A 26,348-nucleotide genomic window follows, 5' to 3' on the forward strand; every position below is an offset into this window, starting at 1 on the left:
GCCCCCACCTCCGCCACCGCAAATCTTGGATCTCAAATATTCTATAAGCGGGTAGGGTTTCTTAACGTACAGCCGCCTTGACCCTGAATCCCCCAGGACTCGTGTGTCCCGCCCCATGGCTAATCTGCTTTTCCTGGATTGTCCGGTCCCGTGATCTCTCCCGGAGACAGTGGCCAGCCTCTTTCTGGAGAGGGATCCCCGAGCTGAAGCCCCTCGGAGCGCGGCTCGGGCTCGGGAAGGCGTGTGTGGGTGGGTGGACTCCAGGACCAGAGCTCCGCACCGCGCTCGCTCGGAGACCGGGAGAAGCCCACCACTCCCAGGAGGCCGCTCGGCAAACATCAGCTACTTCCGGACAAGCCATTGGCCTCGCCATCTTGATCGGCTCATGCATATTCAACGTGACTACTGCATATTCATGAGAGGGGACGGCCCCCAGCGCCCCCCCCCCCCACCTCCGGGAACCCTCTAGGGAGGATCTGGCTGGCCCCTCCTCCTTCATTACCGATTCTCAGGACAGACCATTTTCCAGGGGGAGGCGGGGGAGTGCGGAATGCTAAAGGGAGACTTTGGCTGAGGACGAAACCACGGCCCGAACTAGAATAAAAGCGGCCTGTATTTCCCCTCGATCCATCAAACCTTAAATCTCGGGGCGGCGGGAGCCGGAGCGGGGAGGCGGCGGGGCAGAACACGCTCCCCTCCCCCGTGTCTCTTCGGAAGGTCGCCCAACCGGGGAAGGGCCGACCAACGACTCCAGCGCGCGCTCCGTGCAGGCCGGCGCAGTCGACCCCGTAGCGCAAGGGAGGGCGGGAAAGGAAGGGGCGGGGATGCAGGGGCGAATCTATAAAGGGCGTCATTCGGCCAGTTCGCTCCTCAGAAGCGCCGAGAGCGCGGCCGGGACGGTTGGGAAGAAGGCGGCTCCCGGAAGGGGGAGAGACAAACTGCCGTAACCTCCGCCGTTCAGGAGCCTGGTTACTTATTTATTCGTTACCCTTTTTCTTCTTCCTCCCCCCTCTACCCCCGAAACCTTTTCCTTCCCCCCTCCCTCTTTTTTTTTCCTTTTTGGGAGACGAAAAATTTCCGGAAGGGGGGAGGAGAGCTCCTTTCGCTCCTTCTCGCTTCCCCGCCTCCTTCCCTCCCCCACCTCTCCCTCCTCCGGCTTTTTCCTCCCCACTCGGGGAGGTCCTTCCCGGTGGCCGCCCCGACGGGGTCTGAGCACCTAGGCGGAGGCGGCGCAGGGTTTTTGTAGAGAGGTTTGCGCCTGCGCAGCGCGTCGGCCTCCGCGATGCACGGGGGTGGCCCCCCCTCCGGGGACAGCGCATGCCCGCTGCGCACCATCAAGCGGGTGCAGTTCGGAGTCCTCAGTCCGGATGAACTGGTAAGCGGCCCTGCCCTCCCCGTGCTCCCCGCGGTGACGCGGGCAGGGCCCGACGGTGGCCGCCTGGGTGACAGGCCGCCGGAGCCAGGTGCTGCGGCTCTGTATCCGGGACGGGAATGGGGGGGTGGGATGGGGGACACCGACGCCGAACGGAAGCAGATGATTCCTGAGCATGGGATGGGATGGGGTGGGGGGCTTTGCAAATTCGGATGCGAAGCCGGACCCCAGATCTTTTCCCCGCCTTTTCTCCTTCCACAAATATTAACTGAACACCTGCTGTGTGATAGGCACGACAGACGCTGAGGTTGCAGAGCTGGACGAGGCGGAGGAGGACCCTGCCTCTTGTTGGCACACACTGTGGGAAGGGGAGGGGAGGCAGACAGTATACATGCAAACAAAGGAGCCAAGGAGACAGTTCAGTTAATGGCAGGTGCTTTGAATGGGGCGCAGGGGAGTTGCCAAGGAGGTGTGAGGCTCCTCTGGACGGGGTGGTGTCAGGGTCCGAGAAGCCCCTTCTGGGGAGGTGACATTACCTGGGTGAGGAAGAGGCAGCCAGAGCTCCAGGACCAGAGGTTTTCAGACAGAGGGAGCAGCAAGTGCAAGGGCCTGAGGGAAGCATGAACTTGATGTGTCCCAAGGATTGGAAGAAGTGCCAGTGTGACGGGTTTAGAAGGGTGAAGAGAGTTACGGAAATAGCCTGGAAAAGCAGGAGACTGGGGCAGGCCAGGTGGGGTGTTGTAAGTTATGGTAAGGAGTCTGGGTTTTGTTTCTTTTTTTTTTTTTAAATTTATTTGAAGATTTTATGTATTTATGAGAGACAGAGTCAGAAACATAGGCAGAGGGAGAAGCAGGCTCCCTGTAGGGAGACCACTGCAGGAAGACCACTGCAGGACTCCATCCTAGGATGCCAGAATCACTACCTGAGCCAAAGGTAGATGCTCTGAGCCACCAGGTGCCCCAGGACCCTGGATTTAATTCTATTTTTAATAGGCCTTTGGAGAATTATATGCTGGAGAGTGACATCAAGTTTACATTAAAAAAAAAAAAAACCCAAACTATGAGTACTTTGGTTGCCCTGTGACGAACTGATTGTGGGGGAGAGCTGAGAAAGGGAGCAGGAGAGATGAGGGAGGAGGGTAGTTCTGGGGCAGAGCTCTTGGTGACCTGACTCCTGTGGGATGAACTAGAGGGAACCAGTTGGTTGGAGAGAATGGAGTTCAATGGCTGTGTTTGTGGAGAGTTTTGCTGGAGGACAAGGCACAGCCACGTAAAAGTTAAGTCAGGAGTTAGGCCCTCCTAAGCTCGTGCCCTACGAAAGAATTAATTCTAGGTGGGGTTAAAGTTGTTTTTTTTTTTTTTAAAGATTTTGTTTATTCATGAGAGACACAGGCAGAGGGAGAAGCAGGCTCCATGCAGGGAGCCCGACATGGGACTCGATCCCGGGTCTCCAGGATCACACCCTAGGCTGAAGGCGGCGCTAAACCGCCAAGCCATCCAGGGCTGCCCTAAAGTTTATTTTTAATTTTTATTATTTTTGATAATTTTATTTATTCATGAGAGGCAAAGAAAGGTAGGCAAAGGGAGAAGCAGGTCTCTGTAGGGAGCCCGATGTGGGACTCAATCTCAGGATCCTGGGATTACACCCTGAGCCAAACACAGATGCCTAACCACTGGACCACTCAGGCGTCCCTGGAGTTAAGGTTTATTTATTTATTTTTATTTATTTATTTTTTTTTAAAGTCCCTGGCTTTTTTTTTTTTTTTTTTTTTTAATTTTTATTTACTTATGATAGTCACAGAGAGAGAGAGAGAGAGAGGCAGAGACACAGGCAGAGGGAGAAGCAGGCTCCATGCACCGGGAGCCCGACGTGGGATTCGATCCCGGGTCTCCAGGATCGCGCCCTGGGCCAAAGGCAGGCGCCAAACCGCTGTGCCACCCAGGGATCCCTGGAGTTAAGGTTTAAATCTAAAAAACAAAACTAGAAAGCACCAGCGAGATATAGAAGGCTTATGGGGGCCAATTCCAGGGGCAGAGCCCTTTAAGGGTAATGAATGAGTTACAGGTGAATTTTATTGAGTGCCTATCATGTACTAGGCACTGAGCTAAGCATTTTTTCTTTCAAGATTTTATTTTATTTTAAGATTTTATTTTTTTCATGAGAGAGAGAGACAGAGACACAGGCAGAGGGAGAAGCAGCCTCCATGCAGGGAGCCCAATGTGGGACTCAATCCCAGGACTCCAGGATCATGCCCTGGGCTGAAGGCAGCGCTAAATCTCTGAGGCACCAGGGGCTGCCCTCAAGATTTTATTTTTAAGTTATCTCTACACCATAATGTGGGGGCTGAACTCATAACACTGAGATCAAGAGTCACATACTCCACCAACTGAGCCCAACCAGACGCCCCAGCAATTTATATATAAGGAAAAGCAGGGCACATTTCAGTATGTAAAAATCAGAGCCACTTCTCTTTATCAGAGGCACCATGGACAGCTACAAAACAGATTGAGAAACAATATTTGCCCTGTAATGGACAAGGTTAGATTTCTTATTATACAAGGGACACGGGATCCCTGGGTGGCACAGTCGTTTAGCGCCTGCCTTTGGCCCAGGGCGCCATCCTGGGGACCCGGGATCGAATCCCACGTCGGGCTCCCGATGCATGGAGCCTTCTTCTCCCTCTGCCTGTGTCTCTGCCTCTCTCTCTCTCTCTCTTTGTGTGTGTGACTATCATAAATAAATAAAAATAAAAAAAAAAAAACACAAGGGACACTTATTCATCAGTAAGGACATCACACACCTAGGCAAATAGATAAAGGATGCAAGTAAGCAGTTCACAGAAGTAGTACAAATGGCCAATAAAATACTCCGCTTACTAATAAAAACATGCAAATTAAAGTTTTTCCCTTTATTTGATTTCTCTCTGCTGGCAAAAATATTGGGAAATAGGCATGCTTGTATGATGGTAGAGGAATAAACTGGTATAACCTTTTTGCAGGACAGTTGGACAGTTTTATCAAGTCGTTTATTTTTTGATTTTTATTTTAAAGATTTTATTTATTCATGAGAGACACAGGGTGTGGGGGGCAGAGACACAGGCAGAGGGAGAAGCAGGCTCCATGCAGGGAGCCCGACGTAGGATTCGATCCCTGGCCTGCAGGATCAGGCCCTGGGCTCAAGGTAGCGCTAAATTGCTGAGCCACCCAGGGTGCCCTTTCAAGTCGTTTAATGCATATTCCTTGGTCCAGCATTACCACTTCTAAAAATTTATCCTTAAAAAAAAAAAAAAAAACTCTTAATTTCTCCTCTCGAGCAAGCTCTTCCCCAGGTCTTGCCTGGTTCCACAAGCACACGGTGGCTATACCATTCATCCACTGACTCCAGTAAAAAACCTAAAGGCTGTCTGATTTTTCTCACAACTTCCACTTGGTCCATCTGCCAGTCTGTCAGCTCTGGCTTTCAAAATGTGCTTGGAATGCAGCCATTTATGACCATCTCCATCTGGACCATCATGTTCCCCATCACCAGCATCTTTCCCAGGGAATACTAGCCCCTAGTTCCCTTTGCAGAGCAGCTAGAGAGCTCATTTTATCCTGTCTGCTCCCTGCAGGGAAGCCTCTCCAAAGGATCCAAACTGCTTACTCTGACCTGCATCAAGGTCCTCCATTATCTGGCCCCTGCTTGCCTCTCCAGCTCATTACCAAACTCTTTTGCTCTTCTCTGACCACACCAACCTGCCTGTGCTTCCAACACTACAAATTCATTCCTGCCTCAAGGACTTTAGTATTTATTCTTCTTGCTGCTTAGAACAACATTGCCCAGACCTACTGAGGCTTATTCCTCCTTTAGCATCCATACGTTCTCTGCTCAGATGTCATGTTGGTAGGAGGGCTTTCCTGACTACTCTTTTTTTTTTTTTTTTTTTTTAAGATTTATTTATTCATGAGACACAGAGAGAGGGGCAGAGACACAGGCAGAGGGAGTAGCAGGCTCCCTACAGGGAGCTCGATGTGGGACTCGATCCCAGGATCCCCCGATCACGACCTGAGCTGAAAGGAGATGCTCAACCACTGAGCCACCCAGGTGTCCCCTGACTACTGTATTTGACTAGCATCTCTCCTGCATTCTCTAATCCCTGCTGTGGTATTATATTTTATGTAATCTCTACATCCAATGTGGGGCTTGAATTTACAACCCCAAGATCAAGAATATACACTTTTCTGACCAAGCCAGCGAGGTGACCTCTACTCCGTCTTGACTTTGTTTTACTTCATAGCCTGTCACTGTCTGAAAGGGTTAGTTTTTTTGTTTCTTGCTCCTTCAGGAGAATGTAACTTTTATGAGGAACCCTATATTCACCTGTGTAATTTCAGCATCTCAAATTGGGCCTGGCACATGATCGTGATGTAATAAGAATTAGTTAGATGAGTAGATGAAGTAATTGGAAAGTACACAAAGGGCAGCCCAGGTGGCTCAGTGGTTTAGCGCTGCCTTCGGCCCAGGGTGTGATCCTGGAGACCCGGGATTGAGTCCCACGTTGAGTTCTCAGCATGGAGCCTGCTTCTCCCTCTACCTGTGTCTCTGTCTCTCTCTCTCTGTGCCTCTCATGAATAAATAAATAAAATCTTCAAAAAAAAAAGTACAGAAAGATGTACTTTTTTTTTTTAAGATTTTATTTATTTATTCATGATAGTCATGCAGAGAGAGAGAAAGAGGCAGAGACACAGGCAGAGGGAGAAGCAGGCTCCATGCAGGGAGCCCGACGTGGGATTCGATCCCGGGTCTCCAGAATCGCGCCCTGGGCCAAAGGCAGGCGCCAAACCGCTGCGCCACCCAGGGATCCCCCCCCCTTTTTTTTTTTTTAGATCTTATTTATTTATTCATAGAGTTGCAGAGAGATGGCAGAGAGAGAGAGGCAGAGACACAGGCAGAGGGAGAAGCAGGCTCCATGCAGAGTCTGACGTGGGACTCGATCCAGGGTCTCCAGATCACGCCCTGGGCTGTAGGCAGCACTAAACCGCTGTGCCACCAGGGCTGCCCTTTTGTACATCTTTTAATGTAGAAGGGTTTTTAACACATCATTGTCTGAAAGTGATATTGTTTGAAATTATAATTTGCCCAGATATTTACTAATAGGAATTCTATGGTGGTAATTCAGGGTGTGTGCTTAGGTTAGGACAACATCTTCCCAACAGGCTGAATCCCCTGTTCCGAAGCCCTGCCGAGTCACCGCAGCAAACTCACAGGGGCCCAGGGAAAGATTTTAAATTATCAAGAGATAGAGAAGCTCAGCTCTGTGTCTGATGGCTGGGGAGCTAGGAGTTCCTGATAGTTGCCTTTCAGCATTAGATGGCGCCAAATCCCTTTCAGTGACGTCATATCTTTGGGGAGCTGGGTTTAAGCAGTTCCTAATTACAGGGCAAAAAAATCAGTCTAGAGCAAGAAATAGGGGTGGTGCTGTCCAGTCTACTCCCATGACCTGTCAGGTTGCACAGGGTCCAACAGGTGTCATAAGTCATTGTGGTTTTATGGGAAATAAAAACATTTTTTAAAAATATCAGAGTCTTTTTCTCAATGTACGTGTGTTTTTATACACGGCCTTTGAGTTGATAGGATGTAGGTATTTATGCAGTGGTTTAGCCCTGGGTGCTTTGTAAGTGAATCTCTTTTGGCCCAGTGAGGGCTGGGAAAGTTGTTGACATACTTGAGATGCTAAGGGCACCGTGGACTGATGAAGTTTAGGGATCTGGATAAGTATGTTACTGACCAGAATGCAGAGTGAGGCCCTGTTCATGTAAAAACAGGAACATTTTTGCATTATTAAAACATGTGGAGGGCTGACTGTTCACAAAAGAGGTCGTCTCTGGTGTGCAGGGTTATGGGAGGCTTTCATTTTGCCCTGCGTTGCTTGCCTTTTATACTATGCTGCTTCCTATATCTTGAGGGAATAACAGGTAATTCTGCTTTGGGTAGGAGGGTTGGTGGGTAAAGAGCCTCTCATGGAACAGGTAGTACTTAAGAGCGGAATGTTTTCCAGAAGTCTTGGGGTAAGTTGTGTTTCGAGGTACTGAGAGCTCTTAAAACTGGCTGCGAGACAGAGCTGTTGTGTTTGGACGCGGTGGTGGGTTTGGATGTTGTTCAGTCAGGAGGGAGGCAGCAAGGAGGGTTGGTGCTAGAGCTTTATGCAGAGCTGGTACAAAATCAGTGGAGATGGGCGCTCGATGACGTTTGAAGAAGTTGACCACTCTTAAAAGCAACTGTCGGGATCCCTGGGTGGCGCAGCGGTTTGGCGCCTGCCTTTGGCCCAGGGCGCGATCCTGGAGACCCGGGATTGAATCCCACGTCGGGCTTCTGGTGCATGGAGCCTGCTTCTCCCTCTGCCTGTGTCTCTGCCTCTCTCTCTCTCTCTCTCTGTGTGACTATCATGAATAAAAAAAAAAAAAAATTTTTTTTAAAGCAATTGTCTACTGTGAAAAGCATAATTTTATGTATTTATACTCTTATTCCAAAAAGGGTTTGTTTGTTCATGAGATACACACAGGGAGGCCGAGACACAGGCAGGGGGAGAAGCGGGCTCCCTGCGGGGAGCTTGAGGCAGGACTCCATCCTAGGACCTTGGGATCACGCCCTGAGCTGAAGGCAGATACTCAACCACTGAGCCACCCAGGCCAAGAAGGTTTTAAAACAGCAAGATACTCTTAAGGTAGCAAGAACCAGTGTTGGAGGAAGGGTTGGGGGCTAACATAGTTTATATATAATCCAAAATGACAGTTCATTACTTTGCGGTAGGGAGATAGTCCAGTATATTCCAGGACACCCCCTGGCCCCACGTCAATACCTAGAAGTAGAGTAGTCCTGGGCAGGTGAGTGGCTTGGACTCCGAGCAGAGGGACGTGCAGTTTTGAGTGGGATTTCCCTCTGCTCCCTCTCTGGTGGCCTTCCTGGCAGCCACATTCAAGCTTCACTTCAGTTTCAGTCGAGGTGAGCAGAGCAGTTTGCATTTCTAGGAAGTCACAATGCAGCTGATGGGGTTCCAGCTTTGCAAATTCAGTCACCCCCACCCCGTCTTCTTGAGACTTTACCAGGTCATTCTGATGAGTGTTGTCGGTATTCAGAACCTTTTGCATCAATCGACCATTTGGCTTCTGCTCAGCAGTGGCTAGTCAGACCCATTGGGGGGGTTCCTGGCCCGACTAGCATGGGACAGCCTTTTCACTTTTTTCCAAGGTCTTTGAAAGCACTTCCCTGCCGCCGAGGGCCCTAAGCAGTTGAGTTCAGTCTACCCAGTGTTCGTCAGAAGCCATGGGATCCTGGACGACGGAAAAAGGCTGTCTGCCGAGGGATGCTTGTAATCTTCAGGGAAGGCACATCCCCCCAATAGATAATTTCATTGCACTGTGAGATGTGCAGTGAGAGAGGAGTTATGGAAGCACAGAGCAGGCTCTGGAAATGCTTCCTGGAAGAAGCTATGTCTACACTGAGTCTTAAAACAGCATGTTAGCCTTGGGGGCAGTGCTTTCCAGAGAGAGCCCACATGGGGGGAGGGCAGCACATGCTCTGGGGAATGGAGTACCGCAGGGGACTCTCCTCTGATGGGGGAGAGGAAGGAAGGTGGAAACATCCTAAAACCCTTTTTGTAAGCTGTCCTGCTGAGTTTGGATGTCATTCTGAGAACAAGAGGGCATGAAGATTAGATTTCCATTTTATTTCTTCATGAGGCAGAGATACTGGCTGAGGGAGAAGCAGGCTCCCTATGGGGAGCCTGATGTGGGACTCGATCCCAGGACCCCGGGGTCATGCCCTGAGCCAAAGGCAGACGCTCCACCACTGAGCCACCCAGGCATCCCTCCTAGATTTCCATTTTAGAAAGCGCCCCAGCTGTGTGGATGGATGAGAGAGAGACAGGCTGGCCACCTAAGCAATGCCCTGTGGTGAAGCCCAGAGAAAAGGACTGGCTTGGGCACCTGGGTGGCTCAGTTGTTTTAAGTGTCTGCCTTCAGCTCAGGTCGTGATCTCAGGGTTCTGAGATTGAGTCCGCATCAGATTCCTGCTTCTACCTCTACCTCTGGCTGCCACTCCTCCTGCTTGTCCTCCCTCTCTCTCTGTCAAATAAGTAAATGAAACCTTAAAAAAAAAAAAAAAAAGTAAAAGGCCTGGCCTAAGGCATTCGCTAGAGGCGTGGAGACAAGGGGTTGAGGAGGTGCAGATAGCCACAGCCCATGCCCATGGATGGTCCGATCATGGTGTCCTTCCTGACCACCTGTTATGTCCTGGGCCTAGGCAGGTAGATGGAGTTAGAGAGCCTGTAAATGATGGAGCTGGGATTGCAGAGCAGAGGGCCCTGGGTCCAGCCTGTACTTGGTTTTGTGCCTAAGGGTGAGGAAGGGCAGGTGTGGTTTTCGGACTTGAGTGCCGTGATCTTAGGTGGGGGCGAGGGAAAAGGATGGATTTGTGAGGGGAAGGGAGTTTACTCTTAGACATGTTGGATTTGATGCAGTAGCTAGCTCAGTAGTGAATCCCAAGTTCAGACAAAAGGAGAGGCCTGGAAGCAGAGGTCTGGGCGACATGGAGATAGAGCAGGCATTGTGGGGCGGCAAGGGAGATGCGGTGAGGATGTGGATGTGCTAAACCCCAGGGGAGGAGCAGAGCTGGAAGAGCAGACAGGGGCAGAGGAGCCTAGGAAGGAGACTTCAGGACAGTACCCCAAGAGGTGGGTGTGCAAGAGCCTCAGTGCCCCAGCTGCCGTGTGCCCCAGTTCTGCAGCTCAGATGGCCTCGTAGCAGCTCCTGGTCTATCAGGAGTGGTTCCGGGACTGTGAGAGAGTCGCTGTGCTGTGCTGTTGGCAACTCCCGCATCTGCTTGCTCAGCGGTGGGAAGAATGCCGGGGACAGGGGTTTGTGGATCCTGGCTCTACTGCTATCAGCTGCCTATCCTTGGGCCTCTCGGTTTTGTAATCTGAAATGGGTACAGTAATGTGTATTTTATCAGTGAGCTGTGAAGATGGGGCGAATCAGCCAGCGCCGCACTTGGCACCAGAGGCTGTGTCCCAGACTTGTAAGAGTAGCATCTGTGCTGCAGCCCGGAATTGGGGGGGGTGGCGTGTGTTCAGGCCCAGAGAGGGCTGGGCTTGACTTCTGGCTCCCGATGGTGGAGACTTTGGACAAGTCACTTCCCCTTGGGTTTCTCCCATCTAAGTGACAAGACCTCATTTCTAGAAGGGAAGTGATTCAGTTTAGAAAAATGAGGTGTGTTTAGTGCTTTTGGTGCCCGGCATGAGGGTGACACCTGGACCAAAGCTTTTATTAAGTTCAAGTTCCTCCCTCTGGGATGTCAGTGGGCCAGATGCAGGTCATGTCAAAGCCTTGGTTTTAGTGTGCAAAAACTCAGGGTTTCCTCAGCCCACCCCTTGGCCTTCCTATTTCTGAGCTCTTCCGCTGCCAGCTCCTTCCCCCAGGGGGTCCTTGGAGTCCTGGCCCCACCTTTTTCAGGGTTCTGCCTCCAACTCCTGGGGTACTGGGCGCCCTTCTGCTCTGGCACCTGCCTCTCCCATCTTAGCCTGGGCTCTCCACCTGAACACAGACAGGTTCGGGCCGCTGGGGCCTTGGGAAGGGGGAGGTGGCAAGGACAGGGGCAAGCAGTGCCGGGCTTCAGGAGCTGGGTTAGTGTGGGGCGAGGTACGGTCCCCTGCCAGAGACTCTGATTCTGGGCTTGATTTCAGTTTTGGGGAAGAAGCAAGGCATGGATTTTTTTTTTTTTTTTTTCTTGGAACACCTTATTTCTTTTTGTGATTAAATCCTATGGATGTCAATGACCTGGAACTGAGCCCAGAGGGACGTGTGGGGTTTGAGTCCAAGAAGTAGGCAGCTTGTATCGAGGCCAGGGTCAGCTGCACGCTAGTCTGAGCACCCTCTCCCAGTCAGACAGTGACCAGGACCCCGACAGTGACCAAAACCCCCGATGTTCGGCTTCTAGCCCTCCCATTCCCCTAGCCCCAGGCTAGACCTGTGTAGTCCTGCTCTAAGTAGTTTGTGGTTCTTTGAGGGCTTAGTATGTGAAGGCTGGAAACTAGGAATCCAATTTAGTTGTTACTGGCCTTTTTTTCTGTAGAAACGAATGTCTGTGACAGAGGGCGGTATCAAATACCCCGAGACGACGGAGGGAGGCCGCCCCAAGCTTGGGGGGCTGATGGACCCAAGGCAGGGGGTGATTGAGCGGACTGGCCGCTGCCAAACCTGTGCAGGTGAGTGCTGAGTGCCTGGCCTGGGATGCCCGTGGGAGGGCAGGAGGCTTGGGTCCCCACAGGCCTGAGGGTGGACACCTGGGGACTAGTCTCTGAGGTGTGAGTAGGGACAAGACCGTGAAGTGTGTGTCCCCACAGGAAACATGACAGAGTGTCCTGGCCACTTTGGCCACATTGAGCTGGCCAAGCCCGTGTTTCACGTGGGCTTCCTGGTGAAGACGATGAAGGTTTTGCGCTGTGTCTGCTTCTTCTGCTCCAAGTTGCTTGTGGACTCTGTGAGTGGAGTTGGGCCCTGGCCTGGGGGTGGGGTGGCTTGGAGGGGTGGACAGAGGAGCGGCCTGACTGAGCCTGCTCTGGTCTGCCCCCAGAACAACCCAAAGATCAAGGACATCCTGGCCAAGTCCAAGGGGCAGCCCAAGAAGCGGCTCACCCATGTGTATGACCTGTGCAAGGGCAAGAACATCTGCGAAGGCGGCGAGGAGATGGATAACAAGTTCGGGGTGGAGCAGCCCGAGGGTGATGAGGACTTGACCAAAGAAAAGGTATCCGGTGGTCCGGGACTGCTGGAGGGTGGGCGCGTGTAGTGTCTCCAGGCTCTGATGGCCCCTCTGTCTCTGGAAGGGCCATGGGGGCTGCGGACGATACCAGCCCCGCATCCGGCGCTCAGGCCTGGAGCTGTATGCCGAGTGGAAGCACGTCAATGAGGACTCCCAGGAGAAGAAGATCCTGCTGAGTCCTGAGCGAGTACATGAGATCTTCAAGCGCATCTCAGACGAGGAGTGTTTTGTGCTGGGCATGGAGCCCCGCTATGCCCGGCCTGAGTGGATGATTGTCACTGTGCTCCCCGTGCCCCCACTGTCTGTGCGGCCTGCCGTGGTGATGCAGGGCTCTGCCCGCAACCAGGTCAGCGGCTCTGGGACCCTGCCTGCCAGCAGGCTGGTTGGCCGAGGTGGGGAGCTCCTTGCCTGGGGGTAGGGCGTGCAGGAGCCCATGTTGGGGTGCAGGGTGCCTGGGTGCCCATGCCTACTAACGAGGCCCTTGACATGGTCGAAGATCACAGAGGTTCTTCTGTGGGTGGGAAGTGAGAGACCGGGCTTGTCTGCCAGGTGCCGTAAGCATGAGGGAGGCACCGTGGGCTGGCACATGTGTGCCAAGTGCCCAGTGGGGGCTGGACTGTGACGATGCTGTGACTTCCTGCTGCAGGATGACTTGACCCACAAGCTGGCGGACATCGTGAAGATCAACAATCAGTTGCGGCGCAATGAGCAAAACGGTGCAGCGGCCCACGTCATCGCAGAGGATGTGAAGCTCCTCCAGTTCCATGTGGCCACGATGGTGGACAATGAGCTGCCTGGCCTGCCCCGGGTGAGTCCGTGTGCCCCCAACTCTGCACCTGAATGAAGGGGGGCACGGGCCAGGTTGCGAGGCCGCGATAATGGTACAGGTCGAGGGGGCGCTCCCCTCAGGGGGAGGCTCCTGAGCTCTGGAGGAGGGGCCTGTGCTGACCATGGGGGTGCCCCCACCCTGCATTTCCTCACAGGCCATGCAGAAGTCTGGGCGTCCCCTCAAATCCCTGAAGCAGCGGTTGAAGGGCAAGGAAGGCCGAGTCCGAGGGAACCTGATGGGCAAGCGAGTGGACTTCTCAGCCCGCACCGTCATCACTCCCGACCCCAACCTTTCCATCGACCAGGTCGGTGTGCCTCGCTCCATTGCTGCCAACATGACCTTTGCAGAGATCGTCACACCCTTCAACATCGACAGGTGGGCTTCACCTTAGGAGCTCTGTCTGGAGAGCCGCTGGGGGGCATGTGAGAATGGGTGAGAAGCAGAGAGTGCTTCCACCTGGAGCTTAGGGGGTGAGGGTGGCCACAAGGGCTTCTGGGGAGCCACCTGTTCACTGTGCCTCTGCCCTTCCCAGACTTCAGGAATTGGTGCGCAGGGGGAACAGCCAGTACCCAGGGGCCAAGTACATCATCCGAGACAATGGCGATCGCATTGACCTGCGTTTCCACCCAAAGCCCAGTGATCTTCATTTGCAGACTGGCTATAAGGCACGTAACAGGCCGGGGCCTCTCTCCCTGCCCCGAGCAGGAAGCTCCCCGGAGCGGGGGCGGGCCAGCTGAAGGAGGCCATCCGATGCTGTCCTATTTGGTAGGGTCTTTTCTAGAAGACCACTGCTGTCCTAAGCAAGCTGTAGCTGCCAGCCATGGGCCTGCAGGGTGGGGGTCCCACAAACCAAAGGGTATATGGCAGGGAAGGGAGATCGAGGGAGGAGAACAGAAGGTCTCGTGTAGAGTCTCCTGCAGCTGAGTTCCCTGAGACTGGTGGATACCGTGCCTTAACCTGGCATCTGGCCTGAAGGGAGTGGTTGATCTGTATTCCACGTGAAGTAGCACCATTCTATCATGTTTCTATCTGTAGAGCATTTCAGTTCCACTGTCATACTTTCCTTCTTAGCAGATTCCTTCCTCTGAGACTCTTCATTTCCCTCCCTAGGTGGAACGGCACATGTGCGATGGAGACATTGTCATCTTCAACCGGCAGCCGACTTTGCACAAGATGTCCATGATGGGGCATCGGGTCCGCATCCTCCCCTGGTCTACTTTTCGCTTAAATCTGAGGTTAGTCCTCTGGCCAAGGGAGGGTGGTAGGGCCCAGCCACTCCCTGACGCGTCATTGTGGTATCTTCCTGACCCCGGCTTCTCTGTCACTGCAGTGTGACAACTCCGTACAATGCTGACTTTGATGGGGATGAGATGAACTTGCACCTGCCACAGTCTCTGGAGACTCGGGCAGAGATCCAGGAGCTCGCCATGGTGCCGCGCATGATTGTCACCCCCCAGAGCAATCGCCCCGTCATGGGCATCGTGCAGGACACACTCACAGCAGTGCGCAAATTCACAAAGAGAGATGTCTTCCTGGAGCGGGTGTGTGCTCCTGGGGAGGGAGCCCAGTGTGGACGGGCAGAGTGACCTGGGGTGGTGAGGTGAAAGATGGCGGGAAGAGCTACAACTTCTGCCTTGACTTGCTCCACACTGACTCATGTGTGAGGCAGGAGAGGGGAGCTTAGGGAGGTCCGACCGAAAGAGTTTATGTAAAGCTTTAGCTCCCCATTTACTTTTTTATTTTATTTTCCCCTCATTTAATGCTTTATTTTTTTTTTTTAAGATTTTATTTATTTGTTCATGATAGTCACACAGAGAGAGAGAGAGGCAGAGACACAGGCAGAGGGAGAAGCAGGCTCCATGCACCGGGAGCCCGACGTGGGATTCGATCCCGGGTCTCCAGGATCGCGCCCCGGGCCAAAGGCAGGCGCCAAACCGCTGCGCCACCCAGGGATCCCTCATTTAATGCTTTAAAACATCACATAATTTCAGCTACTTCTGGGAAGGTGAAGGGAAAAAGAAGTGGTCTTGTTATAATTTTACTAATTTCATGATTATTGAAAGTAATTTGTACTTACTATTTAAAAGAAGAGGGATCCCTGGGTGACGCAGCGGTTTGGCGCCTGCCTTTGGCCTAGGGCACGATCCTGGAGACCCGGATCGAGTCCCACGTTCAGGCTCCCGGTGCATGGAGCCTGCTTCTCCCTCTGCCTGTGTCTCTGCCTCTCTCTCTCTATGTGTGACTATCATAAAAATAAATAGATAGACAGATAGATAGATAGATAGATAGATAGATAGATAGATAGATAGATAGGAAAGAAAAAGAAGAGAAAGCCAAAGTCTCTCACTATCATAATAAATTTTTTTTTCTTTTTTCATAATAAATTTTTAATTAAAAGTTTGGAAAAAAAAAAAAAAAGTTTGGAAAACACTTTCCCTAGCATCTCTTTGCCTCCCCAACCTGGCTTTCACCCATGGGTAGGTGACCTTGCCCAGTGAGGCCTGCGGCTCTGAGGTATGGTCTCGCTCTTCGCCTCACAGGGGGAAGTTATGAACCTTTTGATGTTCCTGTCCACGTGGGATGGGAAGGTCCCGCAGCCGGCCATCCTGAAGCCTCGTCCCCTGTGGACAGGCAAACAGATCTTCTCCCTCATCATACCAGGCCACATCAACTGCATCCGCACCCACAGCACCCATCCTGACGACGAGGACAGTGGTCCTTACAAACACATCTCTCCAGGGGACACCAAGGTAGGACCTGGCTTCTGCCTGTGGGGACGGGATTTGTACAGGGGTGCCACCGCAGGGGACTTGATTGGGGTGCTTTGTGCACAGGTCGTGGTGGAGAACGGGGAGCTGATCATGGGCATCCTGTGTAAGAAATCTCTGGGTACGTCAGCCGGCTCGCTGGTCCACATTTCTTACCTGGAGATGGGCCATGACGTCACTCGTCTCTTCTACTCCAACATTCAGACGGTCATTAACAACTGGCTTCTCATCGAGGGTGAGTTAGAGGCTCCTTGAATCTTGCCTCTCCCTCCACTTACCGTTTCTCTTCCATCCTTTTCTCGTTCTTCCTTGGATTTGGGGGCCTTCCAACAACTCTTGGTTGTGATTCCATCGCAGGTTTTGGGGAAGCCTGAAGAGGGTGTTGATGACGCTTCTTCTCTCTAGGTCATACCATTGGCATTGGGGACTCCATTGCGGACTCAAAGACCTACCAGGACATTCAGAACACTATTAAGAAGGCTAAGCAGGATGTGATAGAGGTAAGCAGGAAGGCCAGGCCGAGACTGAGTAACTGGCGCTCAGAGACATTGGGTGGAATGTCGGTGACCGCAGAGCGGATGTCGGAGAGGGGGAGCAGAGCCAACACTGAGCCCCACCGCCTCCCTTACACCCAGGTCATTGAGAAGGCTCATAACAATGAGCTGGAGCCCACCCCGGGGAACACTCTGCGGCAGACCTTTGAGAACCAGGTGAACCGCATTCTCAACGATGCCCGAGATAAGACTGGCTCCTCTGCCCAGAAGTCCTTGTCTGAGTACAACAACTTTAAGTCCATGGTCGTGTCTGGGGCCAAAGGTTCCAAGATCAACATCTCCCAGGTGGGGAGCCTGGTCTTTCCAGATGCGGGCCACAGAGAAGGCTGGGAGCATGGGGAGAAGGGAGTGTTTGCAGGGAACGGGCTGGGAGCTCTGACTCCTAGTGCAAAGGGAGTTAGGTGCACCCCACCTTCATTCCCCAGGTCATCGCTGTAGTCGGGCAGCAGAACGTGGAGGGCAAGCGGATCCCATTTGGATTCAAGCACCGGACCCTGCCTCATTTCATCAAGGATGACTATGGGCCAGAGAGCCGAGGCTTCGTGGAGAATTCCTACCTGGCCGGCCTCACGCCTACCGAGTTCTTCTTCCATGCCATGGGGGGTCGCGAGGGGCTTATCGACACGGCCGTCAAGACTGCTGAAACTGGTAGGCCTTCAGGCCCTCGTGCTGCTGCCAGGGGCGCCGCAGGCCAAGGATCCCCCTGGGGTGAGGTGGGGGGTTCTCAGGTTAAAGCTTTCCAATCCCAGGGGTTTGAACTTATCTCTTGTGGAAGGAATAGGAGCTGAAGCTCAGAAGCTGGGAAATGCCAGGCAATGCTTCCTGCTCCGGGGTTAGATCCTCAAAGTCACCTAGGGGCAGCTTCCTAGAGGACTCTTCTGGCCCTGGGTCCAGCTGGTGGGGGGCATGGATTTCACTGAGGGGCTTCGGGGACCAAGGGCAGTAGCTGGCTCTTCCAAGGTTTGGGTGGGTGAAAGCCCTGGAGCAGCTGGCAAGGCTTGTTTCTGAGGTCAGGCTCGTGCTGCCCTGGGGCCCAAACCTGGACACCTCCCCGCAGGGTACATCCAGCGGCGGCTCATCAAGTCCATGGAGTCGGTGATGGTGAAGTATGATGCTACTGTGCGAAACTCCATCAACCAGGTGGTGCAGCTGCGCTATGGCGAGGACGGCCTGGCTGGCGAGAGCGTCGAGTTCCAGAACCTGGCTACCCTTAAGCCATCCAACAAGGCTTTTGAGAAGAAGTGAGGAGGCTGCAGGCGGGTGGATCTCACCCTTGGGGCTCAAAACCAGCCTCCTAGGACTCCCCTTCCTGCACCAAGACCCTGCTCGCCCACAGCATACCTTGCAGTCTGCCTTCTGTCTTAGAGCCCTTTGTCCACTCCTGGTGGCAGCAGCTGTGCCGTGGCAGTTGGGTAGAGCAGTTACAAGACCCACCGCACCCTGTCCCTGGTGACCATACAAAGTGAGCTCAGCTGGGCAGGCAGTCTTGGGGCGTAGACTTTGAACTTCCCTGCCCTAGATTCTTGCCTCAAAGCCCTGTTGTTCAGGCTGTGCACCTTTGGGAGCCTTGCTCTGCTGCCTGCAGGGATCAAGCCCTGGGGCCCAGCGGCCCCTTGACTCTCCCTCCTGCCACCTTCAGGTTCCGCTTTGACTACACAAACGAGAGGGCCCTGCGGCGCACTCTGCAGGAGGACCTGGTGAAGGACGTGCTGAGCAATGCGCACATTCAGAACGAGTTAGAGCGAGAATTCGAGCGCATGCGTGAGGACAGGGAGGTGCTCAGGGTCATCTTCCCGACTGGCGACAGCAAGGTGCCTGTGGGCAGAAGGCTGGGCTGGAGAGCTGCTGTCCCTGAGTGGCTGTGCCCAGCTCATGACCCCCTCTTGTTTCCATCGCGCCTCAGGTCGTCCTCCCCTGTAACCTGCTGCGCATGATCTGGAATGCTCAGAAAATCTTCCACATCAACCCTCGCCTTCCCTCCGACTTGCACCCCATCAAGGTGGTAGAGGGTGAGTAGCTGCTCTGGGACCTTGGGGCCAGGCTGCGGGACGGGAGTGGTCGGGGTCTCACTCTGGAATCTCTATACCTCCTCTGGTCCCCAGGAGTCAAGGAATTGAGCAAGAAACTTGTAATTGTGAACGGGGATGACCCCCTGAGCAGGCAAGCTCAGGAGAATGCCACACTTCTCTTCAACATCCACTTGCGCTCCACACTGTGCTCCCGCCGCATGGCTGAGGAGTTCAGGCTCAGCGGGGAGGCCTTCGACTGGCTGCTTGGAGAGATCGAGTCCAAGTTCAATCAAGCCATTGTGAGTAGTGTTCTTGCCTCAGCCCTGCTTTCCTCCTTTGACCTGTGGGCTTCTCTGGGCTCTGAGCACAGCCTGCCTCTGCCCACCGCCTGCCGCATAATGCTTCTTGATCACTGAGGGGCTGCTCTGGGCTGAGTCCTGTATGTGGGGGGATTTCTGCTTCATTCCCTAATGATATCTCTCTCTCTCTCTCTCTTTTTTACAATATTTCATTTATTTGACAGCTAGAGACCGAAAGCCAGGGAGAGAGGCAGAGGGGGATAGGGAGAAGCAGGCTCCCCACTTGTGGGGAGCCTAATAATGAGATTCAATCCTATGACCCTGGGATCATGACGAGCTGAAGGCAGATGAATTAACTGATTGATCCACCCAGGTGCCCCCATCACTGTCTTTGAGGATTTTAGAAGGTAGTAGGAAGAGAGAAGCATTGTAATTATAGGCATGCCTCTGAATACTTTTGATGTAAATCCAGTTGTGTTAATTAAATAATTAAAATGCATTAGGGAATGCTGTAAAATGTGATTGAAAAAAGATTTAAGTGAGTGGAAGGTCATCCAGTGTTCACAGATTATAAGATTTATCTTGCTAAATGGTGGTAATCCCCAAGGTGATCTACAGATCCAACACAGTGCCTGTCAAATCCCAGTTGCCTTTTCTGCAGAAATTTATAAGCTGATCTTAAAATTCATATGTACATGCAGGGGACCCAGAAGAATCAGATAGTTTTGAAAAAGAACAAGATTGGAGGGCTCACACCTAACTGATTTCCAAGCTTTCTGTAAAGCTCTGGTTCTCTGAATAGTGTGCTATCACATGAAGATGCATAGATAGATGAATGGAACTTAATGGCTTAGAAATAGTCTTTTCAACAAACAGTGCTGAGGGGTTCTTGGGGGGCTCAGTTGGTTAGGCATCCGACTCTTGGTTTCAGCCCAGGTCATGGTCTCAGGGTTGTGGGATAGAGCCTCAAGTTGGGTTCTGCGCTCAGTGGGAAGTCTGCTTGAGATTATCTTCCTCTGCTCCTCCCCCAAGCATGCATGCTCACGTGGCTGCTCTCTTTCTCAAATAAATAAATCTTTAAAACAATAACGATACTGGATGCCTGGATGGCTCAGTGCCTCAAGGCGTGATCCTGGTCCAAGGGTCAAGTCCTGCATTGGGCTTCCTGTGGGGAGCCTGCTTCTCCCTTTGCCTGTGTCTCTGCCTCTCTGTTTCTTATGAATAAATAAAAATCTTGGGGGAAAAAATGGTGCTGGAATAACTGGACATCCACATGCAAAAGATTGAAGTTGGATCCCTATTTCACACCATATACAAAAATTACTTCAAAATGCATCAAAGACCTAAATATAAGAGCTCAATCTGTAAAAAAGCTTTAGAAGAAAAGACAAAGGCTACTCTTCACGACCTGGGATTAGACTGTGGAGTCTTCGGTATGACACCAAAAGCATACGCTAAAAAGCACAGAAACAGATGAGTTCAGCTTCATCTAAATTAAAAACTTGTGTTTCCGAGGACACCAGCAGGAGAGTCAGAAGATAACCCAGAATGGGAGGAGGAAAGATTTGCAAATCATCTATGTGATAAGGGCCACGTGTAGAGAATACATAAAGGACTACTGCACGTCGACAACAGAAAGATGTCTAAGGGCTTGAATACACCTCTTCCCCCAAAGAATATACGTAAGTGACCAGTAAACACATGAGAAAAGATGCTCAGCATCATTCACCATCCAGGAAATACAGATGAAGCCCCAGTGAGCCACCGCTTTGTGCTCCTTGAGTTTAGGAAGGCTGTGGATGGAGCAGTTGGAACTCTTCTGTGCCACTGGGGGGCCACTGGGCGTCACAGTCTGCTGTTCCTCTGAGGGGTAGACACAGGTACCATTTGAACCAGCAGTTCCACTCCTAGGAATAGACCCAAGAGACTGGGAGGTTTGTACACACAAAACCTGGCACAGGGATATCCATGGCCCCGTTGTTCACGTAACAGTCAAGCTGTGGAGAAACCGCCAGATGCCCATCCACTGACAGAGGGGGAAATGAAACTGCTACAGCCACACAAAGGAATATTCTGGTAAAGATACTGAGGTGGGAAGTGTAAGAGGACCACAATGAACCTTTGGTACATAGTACTGAGTGAAGGAAGCCTGCCCTCACAGCCGCGTTACTGTAGGAGTCTCATTGAGAGGTCAGGTCTTACGGTAGGTGATCGTAATCGCAGTTAAAATAATGCTTCATGGGGAGCTCCCCACCAATTACAATGTGAATACTTAGCTTGTAACTTTAGGAATTAGGGTTTCAGGTGGTAGAGGACCTCCTGGGTGTGCAGCACACCGGGTGCAAATGTGGGATCGTAAATGAAGCAGAGGAGGGGACGCACAAATCAGGCTCTGCTTTGTTGAGTCTCTGCCTTGCCCCAATGCATCTGTCGCTGCCCTGACGGCAGCTCATTGTTACTCGCCAGAAAGGACACATTTGCTTTTTCTGACGCCGGCTTTCCTTACTCTGTAGGCCCATCCTGGGGAGATGGTGGGAGCCCTGGCTGCACAGTCCCTTGGAGAACCTGCCACCCAGATGACCTTGAACACCTTTCACTATGCTGGTGTGTCTGCCAAAAACGTGACCCTGGGTGTGCCCCGACTCAAGGAACTCATCAACATTTCCAAGAAGCCAAAGACGCCTTCACTTACTGTCTTCCTGCTGGGCCAGTCTGCTCGAGATGCTGAGAGAGCCAAGGTAGAGCCTGGGTCGGTGGGCTTCCCGGCAGAAGGAAGAGGAGGAGATCTCTTCCCCTTGAATAAATTCTCTCTACAGGAGGGTTTGGAGAGGTCTTTAGAGCCACCCACATACCTGTGTCCCCAATCCCTCTTTGTCCCAGGACATTCTGTGCCGTCTGGAACATACAACATTGAGGAAGGTGACTGCCAACACAGCCATCTACTACGACCCCAACCCCCAGAGCACTGTCGTGGCAGAGGATCAGGAATGGGTGAATGTCTACTATGAGATGCCGGACTTTGACGTGGCCCGAATCTCGCCCTGGCTCTTGCGGGTGGAGCTGGACCGGAAGCACATGACAGACCGGAAGCTGACCATGGAGCAGATTGCTGAGAAGATCAATGCTGGTGAGGCTGGGGCAGGTGGGCCCAGCTCGGAAGTCCTGCCTGGGCTCCTTGCCTGTCTTCTCCGCAATTCCTCTCTTTCTAGAGGGTTCTATGAGAAGGAAGGGAAGCCAGAGGAGAGCCCCGTTGGGGAGAGCTGCAGAGGAGCAGTGACCAGCCACCGCCATCATTCTCATGGCTCCTTCTCCCCGCAGGTTTCGGCGATGACTTGAACTGCATCTTTAATGACGACAACGCCGAGAAGCTGGTGCTCCGAATCCGCATCATGAACAGCGATGAAAACAAAATGCAAGAGGTAAAGGGACCCCAAGAGGAAATGGATAGTCCACAGTAGGGCACTGTTAAACCTTGTTTGGGACCGAAAAAGTCAAGGAAGTTGAAGCAAAAGCAGTGTTGAGGTGCCCGTCACACCGGCTGGGGTGGGCATGGGGAGTGGCGGCTAGTGGTGATTTTCAGAACCCTGAGCAGCAAAAACATTTGAAAACTGAAGAAGTAGCTATGTGGAACACACAGGTGGCGCTGACGTGGGGGATCCCAGGGTGCTCCCCCTGTGAGGCTCCTGCGGGAGGGCGGAGAGCAGAAGTGGCATGTCCTCTGGGAAGTGGTGTGACAGCAGGTGCCACAGGACCTGAGGCCATGCCAGACCGGTGACTTCACTCCCAGGCATGGTTCCTAAAATGTGTTTCACGGATGGGGTGCCTGGGGCACTCAAGACAGAAGGTGGCAGCTTACTGTTGAGCTGTCGGAGTGTAGATGTGGAAACTGCTGGTTCTCCACAGAGTACAGGCGGCTCTGTGAACAAGCTCATTGGTGTGGGAAGTGGCAGCCTGGCCAGGTCGTCCGTGAGAACGAGTGTGGGAGGTGCTGGGCGCTGTCGGGGGCCCTGGGAGCATGCGAGCACCCACGCAGAAATTGTGTTGGGATGGTGGGGTGCAGGTGCCTCCCTTAGGTTTCTTTTAGGATCGTAACAATGTGATAAAAAGTAACATCAGAGGAACAAAGGACAGAGTCTGGGGCCTGACCTGACCCTTTGGTCCCTGGGGAGGCTGCGACTTGGGCTGAGTCTGGGAAGAGGGGAAGGTTCTAGGACTCTGGCCTTGCTCTTGGCTCAGGAGGAAGAGGTGGTGGACAAAATGGACGATGACGTCTTCCTGCGCTGCATCGAGTCCAATATGCTGACTGACATGACCCTGCAGGGCATTGAGCAGATTAGCAAGGTCAGCCCCGCCCCCCCGCCCCCCCATGTCCTCTCCCCTGGCCCCACCTCCCCCCCAGCTCATGCTGTCCCCTGCAGGTGTATATGCACCTGCCACAGACGGACAACAAGAAGAAGATCATTATCACTGAGGACGGGGAATTCAAGGCTCTGCAGGAGTGGATCCTTGAGACGGACGGCGTGAGCCTGATGCGGGTGCTGAGCGAGAAGGACGTGGACCCTGTCCGTACCACGTCCAACGACATCGTGGAGATCTTCACGGTGAGTGCGCGGAGCCCCGCCAGGACCCCTGGGTGTCTGCCTGGTGGTGGCCGTCTGCCCTCCTTCCTGGCATTTGCCTTCTTGGTTTCTCCAAGCCCAAGTCTGCTGTCGAGCGTGGGCGGCACTGCCTCCCGACCATCCCTCTGTGGGTCTGTGTGGCAGAAGCTGGGGAGTGAGCACAGCTCCTCGGCCCTCACCCCTCGCACCTCGCCCCTCACTCCATGCCAGGTGCTGGGCATTGAAGCTGTGCGGAAGGCCCTGGAGCGGGAGCTGTACCACGTCATCTCCTTTGATGGCTCCTACGTCAATTACCGCCACTTGGCACTCCTGTGTGATACCATGACCTGCCGGGGCCACTTGATGGCCATCACCCGCCATGGTGTCAACCGTCAGGATACTGGGCCTCTCATGAAGTGCTCCTTTGAGGAAACGGTAATGATGGAACTGGGCAGGTGGAAGGAGGTGGGGGAGGTGTGGGATGAGGGTGCGCCAGGGTGGGGTGGGTGCACCTGTAGTGAGGCAGCCCTGGAACACTGGGTGTGGAGGCATCTTATGGGGCTTCCCCATTTCCCCGTTTCCCGGTTGCTCAGGTGGACGTGCTTATGGAAGCAGCTGCTCACGGAGAGAGTGACCCCATGAAGGGGGTGTCTGAGAACATCATGCTGGGTCAGCTGGCCCCGGCTGGCACCGGCTGCTTTGATCTCCTGCTTGATGCTGAGAAGTGCAAGTATGGCATGGAGATCCCCACCAACATCCCTGGCCTGGGGGCTGCCGGACGTGAGTATGAGGGCCTCGGCTGCTGCCAGCTGGCTGGGGTGCATGATGGGGTGGGGGTGGGGGGCTGGTCCCCAGGGCACGTCCCGAGTCATTGTGCTTCTTTGCAGCCACTGGCATGTTCTTTGGATCGGCACCTAGTCCCATGGGAGGAATTTCTCCTGCCATGACTCCCTGGAACCAGGGGGCAACTCCAGCCTATGGTGCCTGGTCCCCTAGTGTCGGTGAGTGACCCAGCCCAGGAAGAGGGCCCTCTGGGTGGTCAGGGCAAGCGTGGTGGGGTGAGCTCGATGGTGAAGGGTTATCCTGATGGAGCACTGAAGGGGCGGGGAGCTTGGGAGCAGGTATTGGGCTCCAGCTCCAGGTTTTTGGTTGGTTGTTTGTTTGTTTGTTTTACAAACCCTTGTGTCGTGAGGGAGCTGCTCTGCTACTCTGCTACGTACAAGACCCTGACCCAGAGGCAGGTCGTCTACGAATGGTTTAGCACCAGGTTCCAGCTCCAGTTTTAACTGAGCTTTGTCTCGCTTCCTAGGAAGCGGAATGACGCCGGGGGCGGCCGGCTTCTCTCCCAGTGCTGCGTCAGATGCCAGTGGCTTCAGCCCAGGCTACTCTCCTGCCTGGTCTCCCACACCGGGCTCACCGGGCTCACCGGGCCCCTCCAGCCCCTACATCCCCTCACCAGGTGAGCTGTCCTGTCTGGTCAGTCAGCCGGCTGAGTTGAATTCTTCCAGGTCCTTCCTTTAGGCTGACTTGCCATCATTTAACTCCTTCCCGCATTTTTCCCCACAGGTGGCGCTATGTCTCCCAGCTACTCACCGACATCGCCTGCCTATGAGCCTCGCTCCCCTGGGGGCTATACACCCCAGAGTCCCTCTTATTCCCCTACTTCGCCCTCCTACTCCCCCACCTCTCCGTCCTACTCTCCAACTAGTCCCAACTATAGTCCCACATCACCCAGCTACTCCCCAACTTCTCCTAGCTACTCCCCGACTTCTCCCAGCTACTCCCCAACTTCTCCCAGCTACTCCCCGACTTCTCCCAGCTACTCTCCCACCTCGCCCAGCTACTCCCCCACCTCGCCCAGCTACTCCCCCACCTCGCCCAGCTACTCCCCCACCTCACCCAGCTACTCCCCCACCTCGCCCAGCTACTCCCCCACCTCGCCCAGCTACTCCCCCACCTCGCCCAGCTACTCGCCCACATCCCCAAGCTACTCGCCCACATCCCCAAGCTATTCCCCAACATCTCCGAGCTACTCGCCAACCAGCCCTAACTATTCTCCAACCAGTCCCAATTATACCCCGACGTCACCCAGCTATAGTCCAACGTCACCCAGCTACTCCCCAACTAGTCCCAACTACACGCCCACGAGCCCTAACTACAGCCCAACGTCTCCGAGCTATTCTCCAACTTCCCCCAGCTACTCCCCAACCTCACCAAGCTACTCCCCATCAAGCCCACGATACACACCACAGTCTCCAACTTATACCCCAAGCTCCCCCAGCTACAGCCCCAGCTCCCCCAGCTATAGCCCCACCTCGCCGAAGTACACCCCCACCAGTCCCTCCTACAGCCCCAGCTCCCCAGAGTACACCCCGACCTCCCCCAAATACTCCCCCACCAGCCCAAAATACTCCCCCACCTCCCCCAAGTACTCCCCCACCAGCCCCACCTACTCACCTACCACCCCAAAATACTCCCCAACATCTCCTACTTACTCGCCGACCTCTCCAGTCTATACCCCGACCTCCCCCAAGTACTCGCCTACTAGCCCCACCTACTCGCCCACCTCCCCCAAGTACTCACCCACCAGCCCCACCTACTCGCCCACCTCCCCCAAAGGCTCCACCTACTCACCCACTTCCCCTGGCTACTCACCCACCAGCCCCACTTACAGCCTCACCAGCCCAGCCATCAGCCCAGATGACAGTGATGAGGAGAACTGAGGGTGAGCGGGGCGCAGGACAGCCCAGGTGGTGCCCTTGCGGGGCCCAGGTCCCCAGCCCGCCTCCCTTGCCTGTAGCTCCTGTGACAGAGTTTCTGGTCCACGTTCTGGGCCCGTTCCCTCTGGGGCTCTTTGTCTTGTTCCTCACTTGTGCTATCTCAGAACCCACTCACCTGGCTGTGGTGTTCTTCTTCCTACTCCACCCACCCCAGGCCTGTCCCCGAATACAGGATCCCTCCTTGTCTGTGGCTTGATTGGGGGTGAAGGGTGTTTTAACTTGGCAGGGGTAGTTCCTGCTCTGGGGCGATCTATCTGATCCTCGAGAACAAAGCTAAAGCTGCCTTTCGTCTGTTATTTTATTTTTTGAAGTTTAAATAAAGTTTACTAATTTTGGCCAAA

At 53.5% G+C, this 26,348-nt stretch overlaps 1 protein-coding gene across 2 annotated transcripts; it reads left to right on the top strand.

Annotated features, from left to right (window-relative positions):
* The first annotated feature begins 38 nt into the window (after window positions 1-38).
* POLR2A (RNA polymerase II subunit A) lies at window positions 39-26,348 on the top strand. 2 transcript variants are annotated; one of them, XM_026005393.2, is made up of 29 exons: window positions 39-1,375; window positions 11,481-11,613; window positions 11,752-11,888; window positions 11,982-12,155; window positions 12,235-12,516; window positions 12,817-12,978; window positions 13,154-13,374; window positions 13,532-13,664; window positions 14,110-14,234; window positions 14,330-14,540; window positions 15,540-15,749; window positions 15,834-16,002; window positions 16,173-16,267; window positions 16,403-16,606; window positions 16,747-16,969; window positions 17,379-17,562; window positions 17,961-18,132; window positions 18,225-18,330; window positions 18,424-18,629; window positions 21,143-21,367; window positions 21,510-21,756; window positions 21,948-22,048; window positions 22,866-22,970; window positions 23,048-23,230; window positions 23,459-23,662; window positions 23,821-24,007; window positions 24,115-24,228; window positions 24,537-24,686; window positions 24,794-26,348. In XM_026005393.2, exons 1-29 carry the CDS (start codon window positions 1,283-1,285, stop codon window positions 25,948-25,950), a joined length of 5,913 nt encoding a protein of 1,970 aa, XP_025861178.2. In that variant the 5' UTR covers window positions 39-1,282; the 3' UTR covers window positions 25,951-26,348. The 2 variants fall into 2 exon arrangements, with proteins under 2 accessions (XP_025861178.2, XP_072586238.1); XM_072730137.1 differs by having other exon boundaries at window positions 873-1,375; window positions 8,601-11,613.

The sequence above is a fragment of the Vulpes vulpes genome, chromosome 12 (assembly GCF_048418805.1).
Source record: "Vulpes vulpes isolate BD-2025 chromosome 12, VulVul3, whole genome shotgun sequence".
NCBI classification, from domain to species: Eukaryota; Metazoa; Chordata; class Mammalia; order Carnivora; family Canidae; genus Vulpes; species Vulpes vulpes.